The sequence below is a fragment of the Gadus chalcogrammus genome, chromosome 17, assembly GCF_026213295.1.
Source record: "Gadus chalcogrammus isolate NIFS_2021 chromosome 17, NIFS_Gcha_1.0, whole genome shotgun sequence".
Classification (NCBI taxonomy): Eukaryota; Metazoa; Chordata; class Actinopteri; order Gadiformes; family Gadidae; genus Gadus; species Gadus chalcogrammus.
In genome coordinates, this window is record NC_079428.1 from 16,182,659 (window position 1) to 16,207,658 (window position 25,000).

Sequence of the window (25,000 nt, forward strand, 5' to 3'; positions counted from 1 at the left end):
ACCCTCTTCCTGCACGAGTGCATCAAGGCCGTGCTGCGCCTCTACAAGGTCAGCACACAATGACAGCCCTGTAGACCACCACGATGCACCCCCGAGCAGGTGGACCGGTCCGTAAACCACCACCATACACCCCTGAGCAGGTGGACCGGTCCGTAGACCACCACGATGCACCCCTGAGCAGGTGGACCGGTCCGTAAAGCACAGTGGAACACCCCTGAGCAGGTCGACCGGTCTGTAAACAACCGTGAAATCCCCCTGAGCAGATGGACCGGTCTATAAACCACCATGAAACGCCCCATAGCGGATGGACTGGTCCACTCTGGGGGCATGTGGATCTCTGCCCTTTAACTTCAGTGTCGTAAGGCCTTTTGAGGACGTACAAAATTAAACCATGATTCTATTTCACAATTTTATTCAACACCAAGTTCCAGGCAAAGTCCAATGGAGCCTTTTCACAGAGTTGTGCGGACATGACAGACGGGTGCCGCCCAGAACACTAATTATGGGCCTGCTCATTGAGTCCATTTCAAAGAATTATCGGTTGGGCCTCATGACAAAATCTCAAATTCCATGATTTAAACTATCGAAATACATCAATTAGGCTGTAATACTATTTATTATTTAACACAAGTACTAGAAATATCCAGTCTCATATGTCAAGTTTAATACGATCCATGTGTATATGTCCTATTCTGCTACTGACACAACCAGATATCTTGGATTCTCTGTCCCACAGATCTGCTTTCGAAAATAATATGTTGTTCAGTGTTGGGGAGTAATGAAATACATGTACCGGCGTTACGTATTCCGAATACAAATGATAAGTAACTGTATTCCGTTAGTTACAATTTAAATAGTTGGTATTTAGAATACAGTTACATTGTTGAAATCAATGGATCACATGACGATACTTCTGTTTCACGAGTTTATTCGTGCTTTCACACCAACAGCATTTAGTGCGCACTAAACGGGTTTGGTCCCTTGGTTCGGTATGTTTGCGTTGGTGTGAATGCAACCGCCTCACTTTGATGTGAACTAAATCAGCCGACCGAGACCTCCCTGAACAGCTGGTCACGGTTTGCTTCCAAACAAACCCTGGTACGGTTGCTTGAGATGTGAAAGCGAACGCACCTCGGTCCAATCCAGTTCTAAAAAGCGCCTCTTTGGGCGTAACAGGCACCCGCTCAGCCGCGCGCATTATGGGAATATTGTTTGATTAGTAGCATATTTATCGGACCGTCGGGTGAAAATGAGTCGTGGCTCAACATGGAGTCAAGAGGAGACGGAATGTCTGTTGGATATTTGGACAGACACCCAAATAAAGCATATTATTATCTTTACATAATAAAGTGCACTTTCAGGGAGACTTGGGCCTAACACATTTGAACAGAAGAGCACACCACAATAGGCCTGTTTAGTAAGCAGGATTTGATGCCGCATTCCTACACTTATAATATGCAATTCAATGTGGAAGTAATCCAAGTATTCAGAATACAATATTGAGTGATGTAACGGAATACGTTACATATTACATTTTTGGGCATGTATTCTGTATTCTGTCACTGGATACATTTTAAAAATGTTGTACATACATACATGCATACATACATACATACATACATACATACATACATACATACATACATACATACATACATACATACATACATACATACATACATACATACATACATACATACATACATACATACATACATACATACATACATACATACATACATACATACATACATACATACAAAGGAAATGGCATACATTTTGCTAACACAAACCAACACATAGACTGGCAGCACGAGACGTCAAACAGGACCATAGACGTGTATAAATGGATTGAATACGTTTCATTTTAGTTAAATGCATGCATGTTTCTCAACTGTATTATCCACCAGGTACTTTGTCTGTACTTCCACCAATGAATCCCTGGCTGGAGGTAAGCCCTGCCTTATAACGCCCTGCTCCCGTCTCCCCAGGGCCAGGAGCGGCCGCCGCGCTCGGTGGTCCTGGTGGGCCACTCCATGGGCGGAGTGGTGGCCCGCGCTCTCTTCACCCTGCCCCGCTTCAGCCCCCCGCTGGTCAGCCTCATCCTCACCCAGGCCTCCCCCCACCTGGCCCCAGTGCTGGCCCTGGACACACACCTGCTGGGTAGGGGGTCCACCGCTGTAATCACCTGATACCACGCGCACTTTAGGACTGCACTTTAAAAGACTTTGCAAGGTTCTTTGCAATGTCATGTTTTTTTTTTTACCCTTAATAATTACCTAGGTCCGTTAATTGCGCTCAAATGTAAATCCTTAAATGCAATTCGTTTTTTTTGTTTTATTGTCTTTATTTAACATGTTATATTTAGGTGTCACTTATCCTATTGTCACATAACGTCACCTATTATTCGAATAACCATTGTGTTTTTTGTTGCGTTATTTCTGTTGTATCCTTAATCCCCCTCGGGGAGGATTTCAGTGTCTATCGTTCTGTCTGTCTGTCCGACAGTCTGTCTGTCACATGCTCACACGGGCCACAGTAGCCTGCCGGATTGACAGGCCGCTAGGTTGGTATGCAGACAGACAGATGGGTGCGCAGGCAGGTGTAGAGAGCAGGAATGCAGATGGGTGGGTGGACATATGGAGGGGCTATGGTGGTGGTGGAGGGAGGGAGGGCTGCACCTTCTCCTTAGGGATGCTTACAGTGGAACAGGGAACCTCCCAACGTTGTGTTTAGACCAACTCATTCTTTGAAGAACTCTTTTTTTTTTTTACTACTACTAACCCCAGATCACTTATTTTGTGTGCGACCATCCTAACTATGGTCCTCATAAACTCAAATCCAACCCATATTAGATAATACATTTCACTCTAGTATTGTGTATGTCCCTGTTTCTATTGGTGTCTATTTTGTTTAGGCTTCTACTCTGCGGTGCGGGAGAGGTGGGTGAGGCACGCGGACAGCCTGGCCAACGTCACTGTGCTGTCGGTGGGGGGGGGTTACCGTGACTACCAGGTGCGCTCCGGCCTGACGACCCTGCCCTGCTCCCCGGGAGACCCCAACAAGCTGTCTCTGGTGGTACGACTCCGGTTATCAATCTGAACCGCCCTCTGTTTGTCCACCAGACTCGTTGGTTAAGTTAATTACCAGATGGTTAAGCTATGTGTTTCAGTAGATGCTTGGTGAGCTTTGTGTCAGATTTAGGGTGAGGATCTGAGGCCAATAGGTGTAATGCAGGTTGAAATTCAAGCTCTCAAAAGTAAAATCTCTTTGCAGAGGCAGCAATCCCAGAATTCAGAATTCTGATTCTGTGTTTGATGTTAACGGTTACAAATAATCAATGAAACCAGCAGAGCTCCGTGTGGGAGAAAACGTGCTTTCTTCCCCAATCTGCAACCTTTTCCTCTGTGCCCCCCCCCAGGCGACTGCGGTTCCCAGGACCTGGGTGTCCACCGACCACCTGTCCATCGTCTGGTAAGACGGCTCTTCTTCTTCCCACCACGCCGTCTCTCCTTCTGGTGTGTCTGACAGAGGCGCTCTCTGTGCTCTGTGTTCAGGTGCAAAGAGCTGGTCCTGGCCACAGTGCGAGCGTTCTTTGACCTCATCGACCCCGAGACCAACCAGGTGAGGATGAGGAGCTGGGTCAGGGGTCAGGAGTACCCTCCTCCTTACCTGCCTCCCTGTTGATACCTGCAGTCACGCTCAGCTATGTCTTACTGCCCCAAATCTCAGGGAACATTCCCCCATGATTTACCCAGGGGGTAACGGACCATAGTTCTGGGGTTCTGGTGAAGACCAATAACGCATTTATCGGGTCTAGGCTTTCTCTCATTCATTATTGTTTTCCGTATTTTCGACGACTACAAAATTTCGGCTAGTCTCTTTTAAATTGATATCAAACTAATAAAACGCTAAATCATCATCGGACGGTAGCCAATAGGTTCGGTGATTGTTGCTCCGCACACGTTTGTTTAGCTGCCCTTACCATGTAACCACAGTCTGCTCAAGTCTTGTTGGTTGATGGAACTCAAACCAGAACCGAATGCTTCCGATATTAAAATCCTGTCCCGTAGCTTACAGATTCTGCATTCAAGTCTTTGTGAGGTTTATATGCAGACATCTATTGATTGAGATTAGATTGCCCTAACTGAATTGTTGTAAATGCTTTCAGTATCGCAGTGCAATTGGATAAATTTACTGCCAAAGGGCCTCTGACTGAATTATTGTTATTATTGAAATAACAAGAAAAAAAAACGTCCAACACCATATAGCTCGGGTTTGTACTATTCACCTAAAACGCTTTAATTTGTACCATGTACTATTTGACACCTTTCATCTAAAATGCACTTGCATTTTAAACGAAAGGTGTCAATGAGCAGGTCGGGGGGAGAGGATCTGCCCTACAGGTAGACTGGGGTGGATGAATGGCTCAACCCCTGAACCTTCAGCTGGGAGTGAGACCCCCTGACTGCCACCCTATCCTCCTCCTCCACTATCAACCCAGTCTCACGGAAATATGTGACACTGTCACGTCACGTCATTTAATCTATTCATTCGTGATCTGGGACACGTAATTTAATTTTTTTCGTGCCAAGAGCACAAATTTCAAACTCATTCGAAAAAGTAGAGATGAAGCAGATACCTTTTTATCCTTCGAGGTTTGCCTACAGAGTAGTGCACCTGCGTTTAATATATACTTGAATTGTCACAATTTCCCAGAATCAAAGGTGAAAGTAGAAACGGGTGGCCAAAAGCTGTCATATTGTTAGAAAATTGTGCTTTTGGCACGAAAAAATTCAAATTAAGTGTCCCAGATCACGAATGAATAGTTTAAATTACATGTCACGTATTTCCGTGAGACTGGGTTGCCACTATACTCTCCTTGATCTCTAAGCTCCTCCCATGGAGCAGCTGACCAATGGGTGTGCGGTGCTCAGTTCACAGACAGTGTGGTTAGGAGGATGGAGGTGCTGCACCACCACTTCATCAGACACCCCGTCAGGATGCTGGATGAGACCCCGGAGGCCCCCCTCCCCCTGCCAGGTACACACGTCACACACGGTACCCCCCCCCCCCCCCCCCCTCCAGGGGGAGGGGGGAGAAGAGGGGCAGGAAGGCAGTTATTTTCATTTCAAGGCAAACGGAAAACCCGTCACATTCTTAATGGGAATTGAAATCAAAGGCAAATCTACAGTCTGTCATTTAATTAGTTTACCTACTGCAGATTCTCCTGAGGCGTGGAATGAAGTGAATGCACTGCGTCTGGCGTACAGCGCCCCCAAGGTAGAGTCGACCCAGGAACGGGTATATTATCTATTCAGCTGTAGAAAAGGGTTGGTTTTAGCATGAAATGTATCCTCTTAAAAGTGCTACTAAACCCAAACCCCTTTGACTATTATTTGTTATTTTCATAAATCTACGTTTTGTGAATCTAATTTGTAAGTTTGTTCTATGCATTGTGGATGCAAGGTTTGTTTCAAACAGCACACTACCAGATGTTTGGATTCATAATGAAGACGTGTTTGTTTGATTTGTCTCCGGTGGGGATGTGACGCCAACAGGAAGGTCAGGCAAAGTACTTCCTGTTTGCCCTGTCCAGTCGCAGGAAGGCTTACAGCCACTTCTACTGTCGCAGCAACAATATGGTGAGGCTCTTTCATTGGGCCTGGTTCGGTGTGGCCTGTGATGAGGTTAAATAAGATAAGATAAGATACAACTTTATTAATCCCCCGTAGGAGAAATGTGTTTGTTGCAGAACAGCCCAGCAGCAGTGGAAGGACACAGGATAAAATAACAATGCAATAAATACAAAGTGCTAATGCATAAGTAGACGCTTATAGTTAAAAATAGGGACAAAAACAAGACAAACAGAACCAACATCAAGATGGGTGATTCATATACACATATATACGCATACTTAAACACACACACATGCATATGCAAACACATAGACATACACAAACACAATATACAGGCATGAAATATACAGTTCATGCCTCAATATGTAGGATAAGGTAATCAAGGTCGTTTTATGTGCCCTTAACTGCAAGGGATATGCCATTGTTGATGATGTGAAACGTGGTTAGTTGACATAGTGTGTGCCTTGTGTGTGTGTGTGCATGCGTGGCTGTGTAGGAGATGTCCAGCTGGGTGTATGGATGTGTCCAGAAGACTGGCTCCATGTGGTAAGAGGACTCTGTTTACTGACTCATGATGACTCTAGCATATAAAACCAGATGAGCCTGTCAGACAGGACTGTTGTGGACATTGTCATCATGACATTATGTTCCTCATTTCACCGATCCAGTTTTAGCTGCAGCTTGAATGTCATGGGCACACGGAGCAATATTTTATTTACTTGGTTTTGTGGTGCATTGTGGGGTCAATCCAATCATTTAACTAAGTTGATTAATATATTATTTTTAAATAATGTTATTTTCTCTGTCTCTCTGAACAGTGTTCGTGCGGTGGACCTGTCCCGTGGAACAGAACTCCTACCTCCATATAAGGTCATTTCCTCCTTATGCTGGTTGATAGTTAGCACAACTGAAGCTACTTAATCACTCAACGGCATGGTGTGCTGATACAAGTTGACACAGATCTATCTGAGTCTATCATATCATATTACCTTCCTGTCTGACCGTGCTGTGTCCTGATTGGCCCACACAGGTGCTCGTCCTGAGCCTCAGCGACCTGTCTTCTGTCTCTCACCTGGTGGTCGCCGCCTCAAACCTCAACGGCAAGCAGGTGAGGACGCTAACGGCAGCCAAGTGCTGTGAGTTCTGACAATACGTGTGTGGTGCGTAGCCATGGGAACACAAGTACACATTCAGTATGGCTGGAGTTGAGACGGTTCATCTCAGAGATGGGACAGCAGTCCAACGTGAGTTTTGTTTCAGTAAGCGTTGACGTGGCCGATGGGTTGTGTGTTTGTCTTCCAGTTCACGGTGGAGTGCGAGTGGCAGAGACAGGAGGCCCAGACCGTGTCCGTCTCCGTGCCGCACGTCCTCTCCTTCGGTACGTCACTCAGGGTTATTGTTCTGGTTACGCTGCAGGAGGAACGGTTTGGAGAGTTGTAAAGAGAGAGAGCAGAAACGGTGGATGAATAATAATAGCTCTTAAATCGTACCTAGAGCTCCTTAAGTTGCCGTGTTTAACCCGTGAGCTAAAGTGTTTACGAACGTGTGCCCGTCCAGGGTTGACCTCCAGTGACGTGACGGTGAACTCCTCGGGACTCCTGCACACTGTGGAGCTGGAGCACTTCCACCAGGTGTGGGACGGTCGGGACACGCAGAGCATTCCCCACCTGGGACTTCACAGCTTGACTTCTCTCTTTGTGTCGTAGGTCTACCAGTCTTTCAGAATTACGGTCACAAGCCACTGCAAAGTACAAAAGGGTAAGATGGTTGGAGCTTTGGATCTTGTGAATGTTAGCATGGGTACAAGTATAGATAAATCTCGGGTGCGAATGTGGATTTCATTACGTTGCTCTGCAGATAGAATGGCCAACGTGTACCGGATGAAGGTGCCATGGTTCAGAGAGGACTTCTTAACCACTGCCAGGTGTGTGTGTGTGTGTGTGTGTGTGTGTGTGTGTGTGTGTGTGTGTGTGTGTGTGTGTGTGTGTGTGTGTGTGTGTGTGTGTGTGTGTGTGTGTGTGTGTGTGTGTGTGTGTGTGTGTGTGTGTGTGTGTGTGTGTGTTCTTAAAAAAAGTGTACCATTTATGTACAGGTTCTAGTGGACAAAACCGGGCCCTCGTGAGCCAGCCCATGATCATGGCCCTTATACGGCTGCATTATGATAGCCCTCACAAACCAGCTCACGATGATGGCCCTCATAAACCAGCCCACTGTGATGGGCCTCATAAACCAGCCCACTATGATGGGCCTCATAAACCAGCCCACTATGATAGCCCTCATAAACCAGCCCACTGTGATGGGCCTCATAATCCAGCCCACTATGATGGGCCTCATAAACCAGCCCACTATGATGGGTCTCATACGTTGGCCCACTATGATGGGCCTCATAAACCAGCCCATTATGATGTGCCTGATAAACCAGCCCATTTTGATGGGCCTGATAAACCAGCCCATTATGATGGGCCTCATAAACCAGCCCACTATGATGGGTCTCATACGTTGGCCCACTATGATGGGCCTCATAAACCAGCCCACCATGATGGGTCTCATAAACCAGCCCACTATGATGGGGCTGATAAACCAGCCCACTATGATGGGCCTCATAAACCAGCCCATTATTTTACGCCCTCATAAACCAGACCACTATGATGGCCCTCCTAAGGTAGTGTCTGATTACGTTCCCTCCACCAGTGTTCCTTCTGTGACTGAGATCTCGGGAATGCTCCACACCAGTCGCCCGGGCAACACCTCCTCAGCTCTGCTTCAGCTGCACACCGCCCCAAACTGCCAGTACAAGGTAAGGCTCAGCTCCCATCAATACCAGCCACTAGGACTAGGTTATGGGAATGGGATTCAGTATATTAAAGGGGGGACATCAGTGGCGAAGCAAGACCTTTTTTGGGTGGGCTCAAGCCCACCCAAAACTTGCCTTAGCCCACCCTATCATTTCGTCCTCAAATCTAATATTCTACCTTTTTTACACAAGCAATGAGAGAATAGATGCTGTAATGAACAGGCACAAATGGGCTAGTGAAATCGAGCGCAACCTTCCTGCAGGAATCTCTAACCTCTGATTGGTGGGTGGGCGTCTCCTGTTTGACAAAACCAAAAAGGCAGCACGAGCACACTTAACATAGTTTCTGCTGTTTTGTCTGTCAAAAAGGCTTGCTAGTCTTTATCAGATAATCCACGATTTCCAGCTGTGTTATAACATGACCAGCTAATAATAATAATCATTTTAAAACCTTGACATAATCTGTCAGATGACTTTTAAATGACAGTTGACCACAAGGCGATTCTATCTATGCCTCTTCTTGAATTGCTTCATGTTTTTGTCGGCTGGGGTTTGTAGGTTTGTAATGCTGCGTAGCATGATAAGCATGATGAGGTGCAAGGAGCAGAAAAAGTTGACATGGGTGCTAATTTTCAGTTGAAAAAAAACGCTGGCATTATTTTATCAGCTGAGGGCGTATTCATTGCCATAACAACGTGAGCTAATCAACAAGTACAACATGTTTTAATACTATGAGACTCACTATGAGGGGGGGGGGGCGCGAGCAGCAGACGGGACTTAGTGTCTTATTTATTTATTTAATATTTATTTTAATATTTTAATAATATTTTACTTATTTTATTCAAGAATTTTGATCTCACAGTTGACAGAGGGACTTGGTGTCTTTATTCATGCTTGAAAGAGGAACATATATTATTTTTTTTTAAATGGAATAAGCTGATGAAGCTGACAAGTGACCAATGTTTACCATTAAAAATATCTTTAATTAAATGCAAACCCCAGTGAATCATATGCTCTTGTTTGTCTGTTTTGAGATTCACAAAGACTTAGCAGTCTTGTTTAAATCACAAGTGGGCGTGTCCACCTAGATATATGCTGGATGGATCAGTCCACCGGCCTAACCAGTGGACTGAAGCAAACGTTGCTGATCCATCCATCGTACATCTCGGTGGACACGCCCACTTGTGATGTCACAGAAACACAGGAAAAGGTCGATTTTCAAACGGCTTGTAACGGCTAATAACACTCACACCTGGTGGTATGATATCCGCCCTTTAAGTTGTTGGGATGCAACAACATCAGTTTAACTGATCAGTGTTTTCTTATTATCTCTGTAGGTGCTGGTGAGGACCTCTTTCCCGAGGGTTATGGGACAGGTAAGATACAGTCCTGTATCAAGAGGTTTTCAGATAAAAGTCTGCATTTCCCATGAGCCATCACTGAGAGGTGTGGCAGGGGTTTAGAGAAATTGACGTTTCTTAGGACGTTATGTTGAAAAAATACTAATGAAGTGATGAATCAGTGTTTGTATTAGCTGTATTTTGTACTCCAAATATCAAGATGCTTTTTTCCCAATCAGGGAAACAATTTTAACAATAGGTGATTGTGTCATATGTGTATACCTGCCAACTGGTGGGTATTTGATTCCTAAAGCCGTCGTTTCATTGTGAAGGACTTGTCTGGGCATTAAGTCGTGGCTGCGTTCCAACACACAGTGATTTGAGCGCTGTTAGCTCGTTCTGCTCGAGGACTCCTCCAGCCTCCCTGTGCTCTGCCCCTCCAGGTCCTGCGGTTCTGCGGGCCCCAGCTGCCCGTGTACATGGCCGTAACGCTCCTGCTGGCCTGCGGGGGGCAGCTGTGGTCCATCGCCAGGACCGGGAAGCCTCTGGAGGCCAGCCAGGCCGTGGGCTGGGGCCTGCAGCCTCACAAAGTGGGCCTCCCCGTCTACCTCCTGCACCTGCTGCTGGGGTACGAGTCTATCACACAGCCGCGACCCTACTGCCCTACAACCGCACAGCCTTCCCCCCGGCGATGATGATGATGATGATGATGATGATGGACGTTCACTCTATTCTTCACTATTCATTCGACTGCCACATATGGACCACAGGTGTCCCTGAGCGAGACGCCTCACCCTGACTGCCCTGTGCAGGGAGGTGTGGCGTCACCTGTCTGTGAGCAATAGAAAATAATCATGACGGCAACCCCTTTCCTTCCTTTCCATCATGATGGAATGGATTTAGTTTATTATTTGCTAATCTCATTGTGTGTGTGTGTGTGTGTGTGTGTGTGTGTGTATGTGGATACACACACACACACACACACACATTTGTGTGTGTGTGCGCGCGCACAAACAAATGAAACACGCACACGTGATGCCGGTTAGCCCTCCGTCGGCCGCTGAGGGGACCTCAACCGAGCACACACACACACACGCACGCACGCACGCACGCGCGCGTGGGAATCTTCCTCTTAATACTTCCTCAAATTTAACCAAAGATACACACTGTACTGCTAACCACAGTTCAACATGACGAACAAGGATGTCACAAAATGGCACATTTCAAACACTGCAATGATGAATCCTTCTTAAAGGGGTGGTGCTTTTTCGACTATTCCCTTTGCTTCAGTCTGTTATGACGTATTTATATAAATACATGTTTTATGTCTGCTCAACTTGAAAAAATCTAAGTTTCACCAGGGGGGGTATTGGAGCCCACCGAGAACACCCCTCAATAAGTGCGTGAAACAGCTTGTTGGTATACAAACTTTGGGCGGTGCAGAAGTCCCGCCTCCTGTCTACCCGCAATGTTCACTACTTGAACTTGCCGACACACGCGCAGGCCAATCGCAACAGAGGGGGCGTGCTGCTGACCAATAACATCAGACTGGGCCCCTCGGGAGGGGGGCCTTTCAGCAACATGATACAAATCCGCTTTTGAAAGACGCTGAAAATGGTTTTGCATAAATGAACGGTGTGTGAATAATAAGGGGTATTTCTAACATGCACGCATCAAACCCTATTCTTGTAGTACCCCAAATGCAATTGTAGAAAAGCATGATATGGGATCTTTAAAGGTTGGGTACGCGATTTGCGAAACGCCAGCAGATTTTGAAAATACACAACTCAAATGGTCCTACCCCCTCCCCTTCAACGCTGACTCTGACTCCACCCATTCCAAGTACCTGGACGCGCAATCATGCACGAGCGCGAACAGAGATGCGCGAGAGCGAGCCAGGCTAGCGTAGGTTTTCGTTTAACAACATGGCACTACATTCAGCTGTAAATTGCACCCAGTACCGCGGGAAGTAGGGGTTTTGGGGGTGCTGCAACACCCCCTGTCCGAGGCCCTGTCTTATCACAGAAAACGATCATTTCTAAAAACCATAGTGGAGATTTCTGAAAACGCCGGTTATGTGTTGTCGTATCAACGGGGAGAAACGGGATTTTAGGTTCTGAAGCGTCACATTATGCACCAGGAAATGCTTAACGTCATGTGAGCATCCGCTGTACCGTATTGGTCCTAATATAAACACAAACCCCATTGTAATACGACCTATATTTGGAAAAAAGATTTGAAGACCAGATCTTGATTTCATGAATAAATAAATTGTATTAATTGAAATAATATACGAAAATAAAAAGGCATAGAATAAAACACTGCATTGCCACTAAACAGTAGTGCAAATAGGCCGTACTGATGTGTACACCAAAGACTTCCTGACACTCCTCTGCCCCGCTGTGTTCGCTCTGGCTGTGGTCGCTCCGAACTGTTTCGGCCCGTGGCAAAGCGAGTCATCCTCGCTGCTGTCCAAGGCATGTTGAGACGCAGCATTTATTTAATGCTCATATGTCCTAGTGCTGAAAAAAGGTTATATGAAAAAGTGTGAGGGTAGCGGTGGTGCGCTAAACTTGTTCTGTGAGCAGCTGGATGTGAACCATGGTGTGAAGGAAGTGAACACAACGATCGATTTTCAACTGTGCGCGCATGCACTGGTGTAATTGAGCTGCGCTGCTATATATCTTTTTTTATCAATGTGACGAGTTGCGAGTCTAGTGCAGGCCGGGTTTTTTTTTCCAGCACCCCCTGCTGAGAATACGTTCTCGCGGCTATGGTTGCACCAGATGTTATAAACATTAAACGGTCACATAAATCAATACTATTTTTAGAAAATGTATGTTTGTTTCATATAATTGTATTTGAAGTCCTGGTTTTCACTAGGGTTGCCGCGGTGTGGACATTTTCACACCGAGTAATACACTCGCCTCAACACCGGTATTACCGAGTATAAACGGTATAAACTTTGAAACTAGGTCAACCGCCACACAAGCATCGGTTTTTAGACCCTTCTCGTCCTTCAGTTGCCGCCAACGTTCAAAAGCAGCGCCTAGGATTATTCTTGATTTCAGTTTTTCTCTTTCAGCGTTTTTATTATCAATTACTCTCTGAAAAAGAGTTTTCCTTCTCTTTGCTGGTGGTGGTGGTGGTGGTGGTGGTGGTGGCGTCTTGTCTGCCATGGAAATTGTCTTCTACTGCTAGGTCCAAATGTGGATTAACTAGTTCCAGTAGATACCGCAGGATAACAACAAACAGGAGCTTGCTCTGGGTCACGAGCTCTGGGTCACGAGTACTGCACGAAGGGGTCGCGCGCGGGGCGCGGGGGAGGGGGGGAGGGGGAGTGCAGTACGACCGTTTGATTGACGTACTTACTGTCCAATGAAACTCGGTGGCAATGGATATGATTGGCTGGAGTTTTTCGAGCCCTGCACGTTCCACAGATGATTGACAAGTTTAATTTTCATGTCAGTACTTCTAACTCAGTGGCTGTAAGCGGGTTATGATAAGGATTTCAAGTAATTTTGCAAAAATGGCCAAAAAAGCAAATCACCTATGCAACCTTTAAGGTTGCTGTGTTTCCTTATTGCCCCCTAATCCGGGACCCTACCATCTGGGGGTCTCTGGTCCTGGTTCTCTGGTTCTGCTCCAGTCCATCTGGGGGTCTCTGGTCCTGGTTCTGCTCCAGTCCATCTGGGGGTCTCTGGTCCTGGTTCTGATCCAGTCCATCTGGGGGTCTCTGGTCCTGGTTCTCTGGTTCTGCTCATGGTTGTAACCTCCCCCCTCCCCCTCCGTAGGTGCAGCCAGTTCCAGGAGGCCTGGTCGGCGCTGGGCCTCCCCGCCATGGACGCCCTACCCCCCACTGCCCCCGACCACTCCACCCTGGAGGGGGGGCCCGTGGACGAGTGGCCCCACCTCCTCGGGCCCCTGCTGTACCTCCTGGGGGCCACGCTGGCGTTCTGGGGCAGCGCCCTGCTGCGTCTCTCCCTGGCCCTCCTCTCCCTGGCCGCGGCTCCTCTGACCAGGTGGGGGGGGGGTCACACTGGGAGGCCTCTTTGCTCATATTTCTTTATGTTTTCTGCATGGGATTATAATATCAACAAACTACAGGAAGTGAGCTACCCTGACGCCTCAAAACACATGCTCAGTAATATGAGTCATACTGGAGAGGTTGTCAAGGGAACTGGAATCATAGCTTGATGTTAAAGGCACCCAGTGCAACTTTCGAGGCTTAAAAATAAACATTCAATTTCTAGTCTTTTTTACACGTAGTAAGTTTCAATAACTCCATACCATTACATACCGACATTCAAGCAGCAAAGATGAGACGTCGTTGAGTGGTGAGAACTGATAGAAAATCGATAACAACAACAATGCCGCCATTTTCTTTATTTTTTGTAACCTACAATAAATAAAGCAGGCTTCCAGTCAATGGAAAAATGGCTTCTCCCCACCGGCGATTGTTGTTGTTTACGATTTTCTATCAGTTCTCACCACACAACGACGTCTCATCTTTGATCCTTGAATGTCGATATGTAATGGTATGGAGTTATTGAAACTTACTACGTGTAAAAAAGACTAGAAATTGAATGTTTATTTTTCATTGAATGTTTACATAAAGTTGCACTGGGTGCCTTTAAAACGAAGGGGTACGGTACATTCTGGACATTATTGCAAATTAAAATCTGATTTAGGAAATTGAATTCATGAACGCCTTTGAACTGTCTTGTTTGAGGAATACACTTGTAACCGCTGGAATCGGACCCATCTAACGTATGCTCCCTGGGTCTCCCAGACCGTCGGTGGCCCCGGACTGTGGGACTCTGGGCCGGCGGAGGCAGGCCCTCCTCTTCCTGGTCCTCAGCATAGTGGGCGGGACTTCCTGTGGGGCCGTTGCAATCTTCAGTGCCTTCCTGATTCACCTCTACAGGGTGAGTGGGAGGACAGAACTCTGCAGACTGGTGTGTGTGTGTGTGTGTGTGTGTGTGTGTGTGTGTGTGTGTGTGTGTGTGTGTGTGTGTGTGTGTGTGTGTGTGTGTGTGTGTGTGTGTGTGTGTGTGTGTGTGTGTGTGTGTGTGTGTGTGTGTGTGTGTAATGATGTCTCCCCGTGTGTCCAGGTCGTCCGTCTACAGATGACTGAACGCTCTCTGAGTCACATGCTGAATCTGGTGAGATCAACGAGAGCTGTTATGAACTCACAGGATATCAACACACAGAATAGTAATGGGCAGGTGGTGGGGGCAGGGGGGGGGCATTGGGGCATGTATCACGCTAGCAGTGAAGCCTCTGCCCTGGTGAGGCCCTTGCTATGGTTACCGTTTAATATTGAGTAGAGCGTACCATTGAAGGTCCCATGACATGCCACCAGGTGTATTGTTATTAGCTGCCCCCCCCGTGACATCACAAGTGGGCGTGTCCACCCCGACGTGTGCTGTATAGATCGGTGTGCCAGCCCCCCCGGTGGACTACACCCGGGGGCACGTCATGGGGCTGTTGAGGCTTGGTCCTGATGGCAGCAGGCTGGGTTCCGCTCCCTGCCCGTGGTCCTCCCCTGCATGTCCTCCCCTGCGTCTCCCATACCTTCACGTCTATCTCCCTCCATCATAAAGCAACGCAAAAATGTGGTGGTTTTCTTTAAAAAAACTCCACTGAATGTCCAACGCTGCCGCCCGCAGGCGCCGGAGAAGAACAACGGGGGGGAGGAGAACGGTGCGGGGACGGGGGCGGCCCCCCCGGGGGTCTCCAGACAGAGGAACGGCGGGGGGGCGCTGCTGTCGGAGGGCCTCCTGCACCAGGTGAGGAGCGACCTCCAGCTCCACCTCTCCCTGTCTGCCCTCTTCACATTACCCATCATGCTCAGCGCGCCCTCGCTGCTCCACTGGGCCCGCAACCTGAGGTACTAGAGGCTGCCGGCTGCTGCTGTTGTTGTTGACCCTTTCTAATGATGCTCTGCATAATTATAATGTTGTTGTTGTCCCTAAAATCCTTGCCTTGATCTTAACCACACCATGATGCTCTCAAAAGCAATCTTACTACTAACTAATACTGCCCTGTTTCAAACTGAATTCATCAACTACGCCATCTTTAATTTTATAGCCGAAACAACGTGATTGTTGCTAGGTTACCAGTCCTCTCGCCATATATGAACAGACTAGTTGCTAGGTTACCAGTCCTTTCTCTCTATGAACAGACTTGTTGCTATGTTACCAGTCCTTTCTCTCTATGAACAGACCTGTTGCTAGGTTACTAGTCCTCGCTCTTTATGAACAGACTTGTTGCTAGGTTACCAGTCCTTTCTCTCTATGAACAGACTTGTTGCTAGGTTACCAGTCCTTTCTCTCTATGAACAGACCTGTTCCTAGGTTACTAGTCCTCGCTCTATATGAACAGACCTGTTGCTAGGTTATCAGTCCTCTCTATTAACAGACCTGTTGCTAGGATACCAGTCCTCTCTCTCTATGAACAGAGTAGTTGCTAGGTTACCAGTCCTCTCTCTATATGAACAGACCTGTTGCTAGGTTATCAGTCCTCTCTCTATTCACAGACCTGTTGCTAGGTAACCAGTCCTCTCTCTATATGAACAGACATGTTGCTAGGTTACCAGTCCTCTCTCTCTATGAACAGACCTGTTGCTAGGTTACCAGTCCTCTCTGTCTATGACCAGGTACTCTCCCCGGCTGGACCCAGACTCACTCTGGCCGCACACTCTGCCTCTGCTCGCTGCCATGGTCCTGCTCATCGACTGCAGCTGTCATGCACTGAGCCACAGGTAGCTCTCTCGCTCTCGCTCTCGCTCTCGCTCTCGCTCTCGCTCTCGCTCTCTCTCTCTCTCTCTCTCTCTGCTGGCTGCAGTCGTCCAGCTCATTCACTGCAGCTGATATGTTTATTTGTTGTATCATTATTTCTCTTAATAGTAAACTGAGTTGATTAAAGTCTAGTCCCCCGACCATATCGCTGTCTAATTGCAGAGAAATAACTACGGAACTAGAGTAAAGATGGCTATGTCTGTAAGCTTGCTCTTGATGTAGTTGGCAATTATCTGGGGATTGCTTTGGTAGTATTTTTGGAAACAGAAAGTTGGCCACTGTTTTTTGATTGGTCCCAATCTTTTGTTCCAGCAAACTCCTCCGCGTGGTTTGCCACCTCCCCCTGCCCCTCTGCGTTGCCATGGTGACCTTCTCTCCGCTCCATCTCTACAGAGTGACCTACTTCCTGTCCGCAGCGCTGGTCCCGCTGGCCGTATCCTGTCTCCTCTGACAGCAGTCGGACGGTATCGGTCCCTCACTCCAAACACACAGACTCTCTCACTGCCTCAGTGAGGCCACTACCTGTCTCACTGCCTCAGTGAGGCCACTACCTGTCTCACTGCCTCAGTGAGGCCACTACCTGTCTCACTGCCTCAATGAGGCCACTAACTGTCTCACTGCCTAGTGGGCCTGGTCAGTGAACTACCTGGAATACGTTCCCTTGACGACCTTATCTCAACCTTGTCAGCTGCAGAACACTAACTGGATCATCTCAATAATTTCACTTCAACTCATCCCAACCCGACTGGATGCCTAAATAAAACCCATCATGGAGCAAACATCCAATTAGACGCCCCCACAGGAAGGAGGGGTTATCTGGTTGCCATGGGAGCAGAGCTATTGCTCGTACATGGTTTAGGAAGCTCCCAGTTCAGTACCAGGAGCTGCCATGGTAACCAATGATTACCAACATGCTGGGAGAACGACCTGGGAGTGATGGGGACCAGTACTGAAGCCCTGATGGATCTAGACCCTTTGCCTTACTCTGTGTATGTTTAGGTGGGCTCTAGGTTGACAAATGGTATCGGGGCCATTAACAAGTACATACGTGTGCGTGTGAGGAGCACACTACATGGTGGCACTGCTAACGTCGCTGGTGTTTTGTGGCTTTTTTTTGTGTTTTAGTTTATTGATTTAGTTTATATTGGGGGATGTTGAGTCTGGTGGTCTACAACATTAGTGCTGCGTTGGCGTTTCTGTCCGTCCGTTCAATCTGAACAGACAGCGCAGCTCTTACACTAAGGGTTCTTTTTGAGACCATACTGTAGTTGTCTGGAGGCCAAGTATATTTATCAAACATCCCCTGTATCGTCGTGGAGTTGAATAAAGCGGAACCTGGACTCTGTTGTACTGGTAGCTAGAGCCTGGACTCTGTTGTACTGGTAGCTAGGGCCTGGACTCTGTTCTACTGGTAGCTAGAGGCAGGACTCTGTTGTACTGGTAGCTAGGGCCTGGACTCTGTTGTACTGGTAGCTAGAGGCAGGACTCTGTTGTACTGGTAGCTAGAGGCAGGACTCTGTTGTACTGGTAGCTAGAGGCAGGACTCTGTTGTACTGGTAGCTAGAGGCAGGACTCTGTTGTACTGGTAGCTAGGGCCTAATGGCATCCCGGCTCTCTCTTCCTTCAGGACTCAAGCTGGTGGCAGATGAACTTTATCTGTCCCATCCACTCCTGGTTAAGACTGTTCCCCCTCACTCTGCCGCGTTGCTCTGTGGATGGCCCTCAGTGCTGGGAGGGCGCCTGCCACCACGGCTGGCTCTTCCTCTGGGTCCATCCATCCCCTTCAGCTGACGTGTAATCACACAAGCAGGTCTATGGGAGGTGTGTCTTCATCGGTACAGGAAGTCGGATGGCCTATCGTCCGAAGTCCTGAAGACGCTGATTGGTTTCCTGCCTGGTGCCGCGTCACGCCGGCACTCCCTGCTGGTGCGTCTGCCCTCGTCACGCTAACCGTCATAGCAACTACAGTGCCTTCCCGCCTCCCCACTCCTCCATCCAAGTGCTGCATTCAGTCCACAGCCTGCCTTCCATTCCCCAGAGGTCCTTACTGGGAACATGGGCTCCCAGTATAGAGACAGCATGTCAACCAGTGCACTCCATCTCCTCCTGGTGGAGATACAGCCCCCCCCTCTCTGAGAGGGGAACTGCTGGAGTACTGAGGCCACGTCGCGTGAGAGTTGCTGCCTGAATGTGAAGTTCTGGGAAAAAAAAATCTCTGTTCAGATTACAGTTCTGGAGCAGAACTCTGTTCAGTGGTCAGTTCTGGCGAACAAATCGAGACTATAGGCATGGATAAAGTGTGTGCGTGTGTGCGCGCGAGTGCTTTGAGATTCACAAAACCTGCCTCATTCCAAATGTGGCTTTTCTACCAGAATAACTTTGTCGTACTATTTAGTAGAAGTTGACATGTGTGGTTTTGTTTTACAGGTTTTGTTACATATATAGATGGGATTTTTTATATTGTGTTCACTGTGACCATGTGATAGTTACACAAAAAAAGCTTAAGGGACCTTTACTTTGAAATGATACTCTGTGGTGCACTGCTGAGTGGTGTTCCAATGCTGTTGCCCAATGGTTACTGACAAACCACACGTCAAACCACTTTATATTAAACCTTTTTCTGGAACCCTTGAGCTTCAATCTGTGCCGTTGATTACTCTTTTTAACTTTAGATGAAGTTAATAAGTTGTATTAAACAATAAACATTTATAATCCACTTTTTGAGTAATTTCAAACCAGCAGGTTTGAAATTACTCAAAGGTTTAGCAAAATCCCAATTAATCGTAGAAACTGCAATTTTTATTCGATGGCATATTTTTGTTTATGCTTTTTAGAGGCCACACAGAATTACCACAGGGCTGGACTACCATGACCTGAGTAAAAGCCCTAGTATTATGTTCCTTTATCTGAGTGTTAACTATAAGTAATGCACATAACAAACAAAGTTTACGATGACATGTCCCACCGATTTGATTCTTAAACCTGACTCATGTTTTGTTATTCTGTAGCATATCCTTTTTATATGAAAGCAATTGGTTGCCAAGATGAATTTTCTAGTCTATTATTTTCTTATGACCAGATTATTGTTATTGGATATATTTGTATTGAACAGTGGTTATGTTTTTTTATTTATTCAGAAAGCTATAAAGTTCTAACCATGGCAGATTCCATGTCACTCTTTCTCTTTTCATTATTATGAAGTCCTGTCTGAGAAAACTCACCAGCAAATGCTTAAAGGAAATGACTTAAAGGCTCACATTCAGATAGTGTAGTCCTACAACTCCATGGCTGTTTTATCAAAGTACCAGAAAAAGGAACGTCATATAAAGTGATTCTTTTTTTTACACAAAATAATTATTGCTGTAAATTTCAACTTGCCGAAAATGCGTTTCTCCAGAATTCTGGAAATTGTACGAAATCCTGGATATATTATGGGAAAATATGTGGTTCACTGTGGATAACGTTGCAGGATAATTATATTGTATTTCTAATGGATAGTTGAGCGTTATCAGTTCTGAATGTCGTTTTAGTAAACATTTTTATACATTGGCCTCTTCTGTTTTAAAAAAACGAAACAAAACAGTTTGCTGTCTTCAGCGCATTCATTTTTAAAGCTGACATTTCTAAAGAGAAACTATTTTCAACCTCGAGACGGCTGGAGTTAGAGGGTGTTCATGTTAGTTTATTTACACACGATGAAATTAACAGCAAAAATAAAGAACACAAAGTGTTGTTGGGTTTTCAAACTCTGAATGTGATCATTTGTGACTACTGGTGTGGTGGATGGTGACTGGAGTATCAATCCAACTGTTGTTGTCCTAACCTGGTCACTAGTATGCAACCATCGTTGTGTTGAGCTGGTTAGAGTCGGTGGTCATCAAGTTAAGTGATCAACTGTAAGTGCTTTGACAATATGTTGGTCAGGTGGCTTGTAAAAGGATAACACGCACACGCTCACACTCCCCACAAGTCCCAAGTCCCCCATATCCACTCTCATTATGCTTATTCGGTCCAGATGCTGAAGGCCAAATAATCATGTTTTTTAGAGAACACACTAATTTGGAGCCAGTTGTGCTGAATGCTGCATTGTGGTGTATCTCTTTAATACGTTATAATTGTTTGTTGTGATCTACCCAGAGTGACTCTAAGATAAACCAACTCTTGCTGTTGGTTGGTCCTTATCGTAAGCGTTAGATTTTTGCTAAGTTTTTCATTACTGGTGGTTATTTGAAACTAAACTATTGGTATACTGTATCTCAAAAGCTGTTTGTGTTCATGGTGGGGGTTTAGGTGTGAGGTATGAAGTATATATTCCTCAGGTTCTTGACAAAGGGATTGCTTCTATGTTTGTAGATTTTTAAATGATGTCACAGAGAATGGGAAACCGTGCAATTTTTTAAGCAGAAGTGATGTAATTAATAAAAGTTAAGATGATAACGTTGTAATCTGTGTGATTTATTGTGTATTTTCTGATTTATGTTTAAAATAAAAACAATTTTAAGAAACGGGTAATTTAAATAATAAATAATGCGATGGGTAATTTTTGGATTACATCGGAGACTTCACGTTAAAGATAATAACCTTATTAATCACAAGGCAAATAAGGGGATCCACTGCTTTTAATTTTCCGTCAATTTCATCCGATAAACGCCAATCTCAGGCTATTGTTTAATGATATCTGTAGGTAGCCTGACATCAACAGACGGTTGATAGTCTTGTTTTGCTTAGGAAGGTTCCTGACTGACTGAAGTGTCCTGGAAGTATTGAAGTGGGAGCACTGATAACAGCTGTTTGAATCCTCTTCATGCTTCCAAGGTGCTTCAAAGCTTCCTTTCTTATCTCCTTTTGGTCACACTGGACCATCCTTTGCCAAAGGTGAGGAAATAAGGCCGTCCCACCAATAATCAATTCACCAAAACATAAATGACCCACAATTATTTTCCATACAATCATACTTATTAGGATCTATGTCCATAAATATGAGTGGGCAGGAGTGTGAGCGAGAGCCACCATTATCCATGAGGCTGTTTCTCTTTGGGGGAAAGATCTTATGATTTTGACTTTCCCACCGCAACCCTGGACCTCTTAGTTCATTCTCAGTTTCCAAGGGCCCTTATCATCGGGCAAACACCAAACCACTGCTGGACCCTCCAACCAATCAACCAATCAGAGCACAGAACAGGGGACACCTCAACAGCAGCCATCTTGGAGATCTGTCTGAATGGACAGACGGCCAGATGCCCGAGCACACATTGGTCTGGTTCCCCCTGGGCAACTATGTAGGACTGTCTACTATTGAAACATATAGTATGTCCCAATACATAGCTAAGAAAATACAGCATGCAAAAAATACCAGGATGTTGGACTACATCCGGTCGCATTTCACAATATGCAAGCCAGCATGCTTTAGGCTCTTCTAACCCACATGCTTTGAAGCAGAAGATACGTCACATGAGTATCTTACGTCCTGAGCCTCCGGGTGTCGATGGCTGGCCCTGCAGGTGTTCTGATCAGTGTACCTGTAGTATGTCCCAATTGTAGGCTACTGTGTGCAACAGTACGTATGTGGGCCTTTGCTGCATGTCTTCCCCGCTCTCTCACATACCTTCCTGTCTTACTCACTCTACAATAAAAAGGATAAAACGTCAAAAAAAGAAGGAAAAAAATAAGTATGCGATTTAGAACGCAGCCTACACAGTTCCCCTCCCCTGTTGCGTCTGCGCTGTTTGGCAGCTGGGGGGCGCTGTCCCCACAGACTGCGGCAGAGACTGGAGCCCAGCTCCAACACTGTCAAAGATGAATACTCGTCTTGTCCTTGAGTATTGCCGTTTCTCAGCCGCTAGGATCCGTGATCTCTTCAATGGGGAGTTTTAAGCAGTTGGTCAAACCTTGTCCAACTGCTAAAAACTTCCCATGCGGAAGAGATCATGCAGCCTATTGAAGACCTGATGAGCAATGGGATGAGGTAAGATATAAGTGTCCTATTTAGTGGGGCTCTATATTTATATTTTATAGTAAACTGGTAAGACTGGGGATGATTCTGGTTTTGTTTATAGTATATAGTATTACCTAGTACCACTCTCTTAATTTCTCTTATGATTAATTACTTAATCTTATTTTATTATTAATATTTATTATTGTGATCTGTATATGCTGCTACTTATTAGGGTGCCAAGCACAAAGTGCGAAGGCAACCTATTGTAATTGTTAGTGTTTTTATTATTGTTATTATTCCGCCATGTTTGACTTACACAGCCTAAACCGTTCGCAAGCTTTTTATGAAACTTACTACTCAAACAGCTGACTCAAAAAGCAAATATTGCACTGATTGGCCCAAATGTGGCGCTTTAGCGACAGTCCAAAAATGCAAACTTTGAACAAACATAGCCTATCTCATAACCGCTTTTGACGTAGTGTCATGAAACTTGGTTCACATATGCATATCCTCATGTTGAACAAATATGCCTCAAAAACCTATAATGCACTGATTGGCCCAAATGTGGCGCTTTAGCGACAGTCCAAAAATGCAAACTTTGAACAAACATAGCCTATCTCATAACCGCTTTTGACGTAGTGTCATGAAACTTGGTTCACATATGCATATCCTCATGTTGAACAAATATGCCTCAAAAACCTATAACTTTATTTCGATGATCTACGACTATCTCGAACTTTGTTAAAAACACTCAATTCCATAAGGATCCTAGGTATTTTCGCTTAGACAAAAATCCTATAGCACATAACAGCTTAGGATCAATGTCTTCAATCTGACATATAAAGGGAAGTCTGTAAAATAAATATTAAAGCACCCAGAAGCCATTGACTTGTAAAAAGACTCAACATATTTCCAATTAAGGCATGGCATAGAAATGGGCGTGGCATGTGACTAAAATCACCACAGTTCATAGACGGAATGTTTGATTTGAGCGGGACCAAATTAGTGGAAGTTGGGGCCCAAAGGTCCAACTGCTCAAGTAAAATGGGCATGTTGACAAAGCAACATGGCCGCCAGAGGCTCAAATGCATCCAAAATTAACTTAATGCCAAAAGACAAGGTTAACTTAAACCAATCATCATCATCAACATTGGTTTAGTCAAAGGCACATGGGTCAAGATGAAACCCTCCAAATTGTATCCATATCAGGCTATAGAGCGGTAAAACATTAACTGAAAATGCAACCTCTCCAAATTGTACCCAAATCGGGCGATAGGGGGAGCTAAATCAGTTAACTGAAAATGCAGGCTTTGGACAGACATATTTTCTGACCTTTTTCTTCAACAGTCATGAAATCCTGGAGACATTTGTCCAAGAACCTGGAACAAAATGGTGGCTGGACGTCCAAATTAGCTCAATCAATGTTAGGTGAAAAAGGCTTGAGTCAATCATCACCAAACTTGGTTTGTTTAAAGAAGCATCAGACATGATTAACCAGGCTAAATGTCATCAAAATAATATGATAGGGGGCGCTAAAGCAATCAATTTAAAACTTTAAAGACTCTTTGACATAAGGTCATGAAAATTTGTTTGCCCATCACCAGATCCAAGCTGAGGCTATTCCAGTGTTGTCAAGCGTAGGCAAACAAAAAGGTCTTAATGGTCTGTTAGGGTCTTAATGGTCTGAAAGGGTCTTATTGGTCGGCTTTAGGCTTGGCACCCGTAAAATGCTGCTTGCAGCTTTTATTATTTTTTTAGTTGTACCTTTATTTTTACTTTGTATTGTTGCTGCTATCTAGCTGTTGAGGAACAAAGCCTTACTCATGTGTACTGTAAAAGTAACTGATTCGGATTCTGATACATTGATCCTTACTTTTTAACGACATCTGCAGGACGCCATAGGTCTGCTCCTCAAACCGCTTCGATACTCGATGGTTGTGTCATAAAGAAAATGTATGAGTCAGCATCACTTCAGGCTGATGATGGTGTTGTTTGGAAAAACTTGGAGAACCGATCTAGAGCATTGTGCATATAATCTATATCCACAGGTTGCTACGATACGTTGCAGTATCTCTCCCTCTCTCTCACACACACACACACACACACACACACACGCACGCACGCACGCACGCACGCACGCACGCACGCACGCACGCACGCACGCACGCACGCACGCACGCACGCACGCACGCACGCACGCACGCACGCACGCACGCACGCACACACACACGCACACACACACACACACACACACACACACACACACACACACACACACACACACACACACACACACACACACACACACACACACACACACAAAAACTCGATCTCTCTCTCCCCCCCTCTCTCTGCGTCTCTCTCCCCCCCCCCCCCTCTCTCTCTCTCTCTCTCTCTCTCTCTCTCTCTCTCTCTCTCTCTCTCTCTCTCTCTCTCTCTCTCTTTCTCTCTGCGGGACGGGTCTATCCCCTTAAGTCGCCGCCCCCTCG

At 45.9% G+C, this 25,000-nt stretch overlaps 1 protein-coding gene across 1 annotated transcript; it reads left to right on the plus strand.

Moving 5' to 3' along the window:
- Positions 1 to 3: 3 nt before the first annotated feature.
- pgap1 (post-GPI attachment to proteins inositol deacylase 1) lies at positions 4 to 21,016 on the plus strand (the record flags this gene model as incomplete). Its single annotated transcript, XM_056575362.1, has 24 exons — positions 4 to 48; positions 1,992 to 2,163; positions 2,918 to 3,078; positions 3,422 to 3,474; positions 3,558 to 3,624; positions 4,938 to 5,043; positions 5,225 to 5,283; positions 5,562 to 5,645; positions 6,136 to 6,185; positions 6,458 to 6,509; positions 6,670 to 6,747; positions 6,942 to 7,017; positions 7,197 to 7,270; positions 7,346 to 7,397; positions 7,497 to 7,563; positions 8,331 to 8,436; positions 9,771 to 9,809; positions 10,217 to 10,401; positions 13,568 to 13,795; positions 14,566 to 14,701; positions 14,888 to 14,938; positions 15,446 to 15,666; positions 16,435 to 16,539; positions 16,889 to 21,016. Coding segments are annotated over 24 exons (2,406 nt in total), but the record flags the coding sequence as incomplete, so codon positions are not given.
- Positions 21,017 to 25,000: the final 3,984 nt, after the last annotated feature.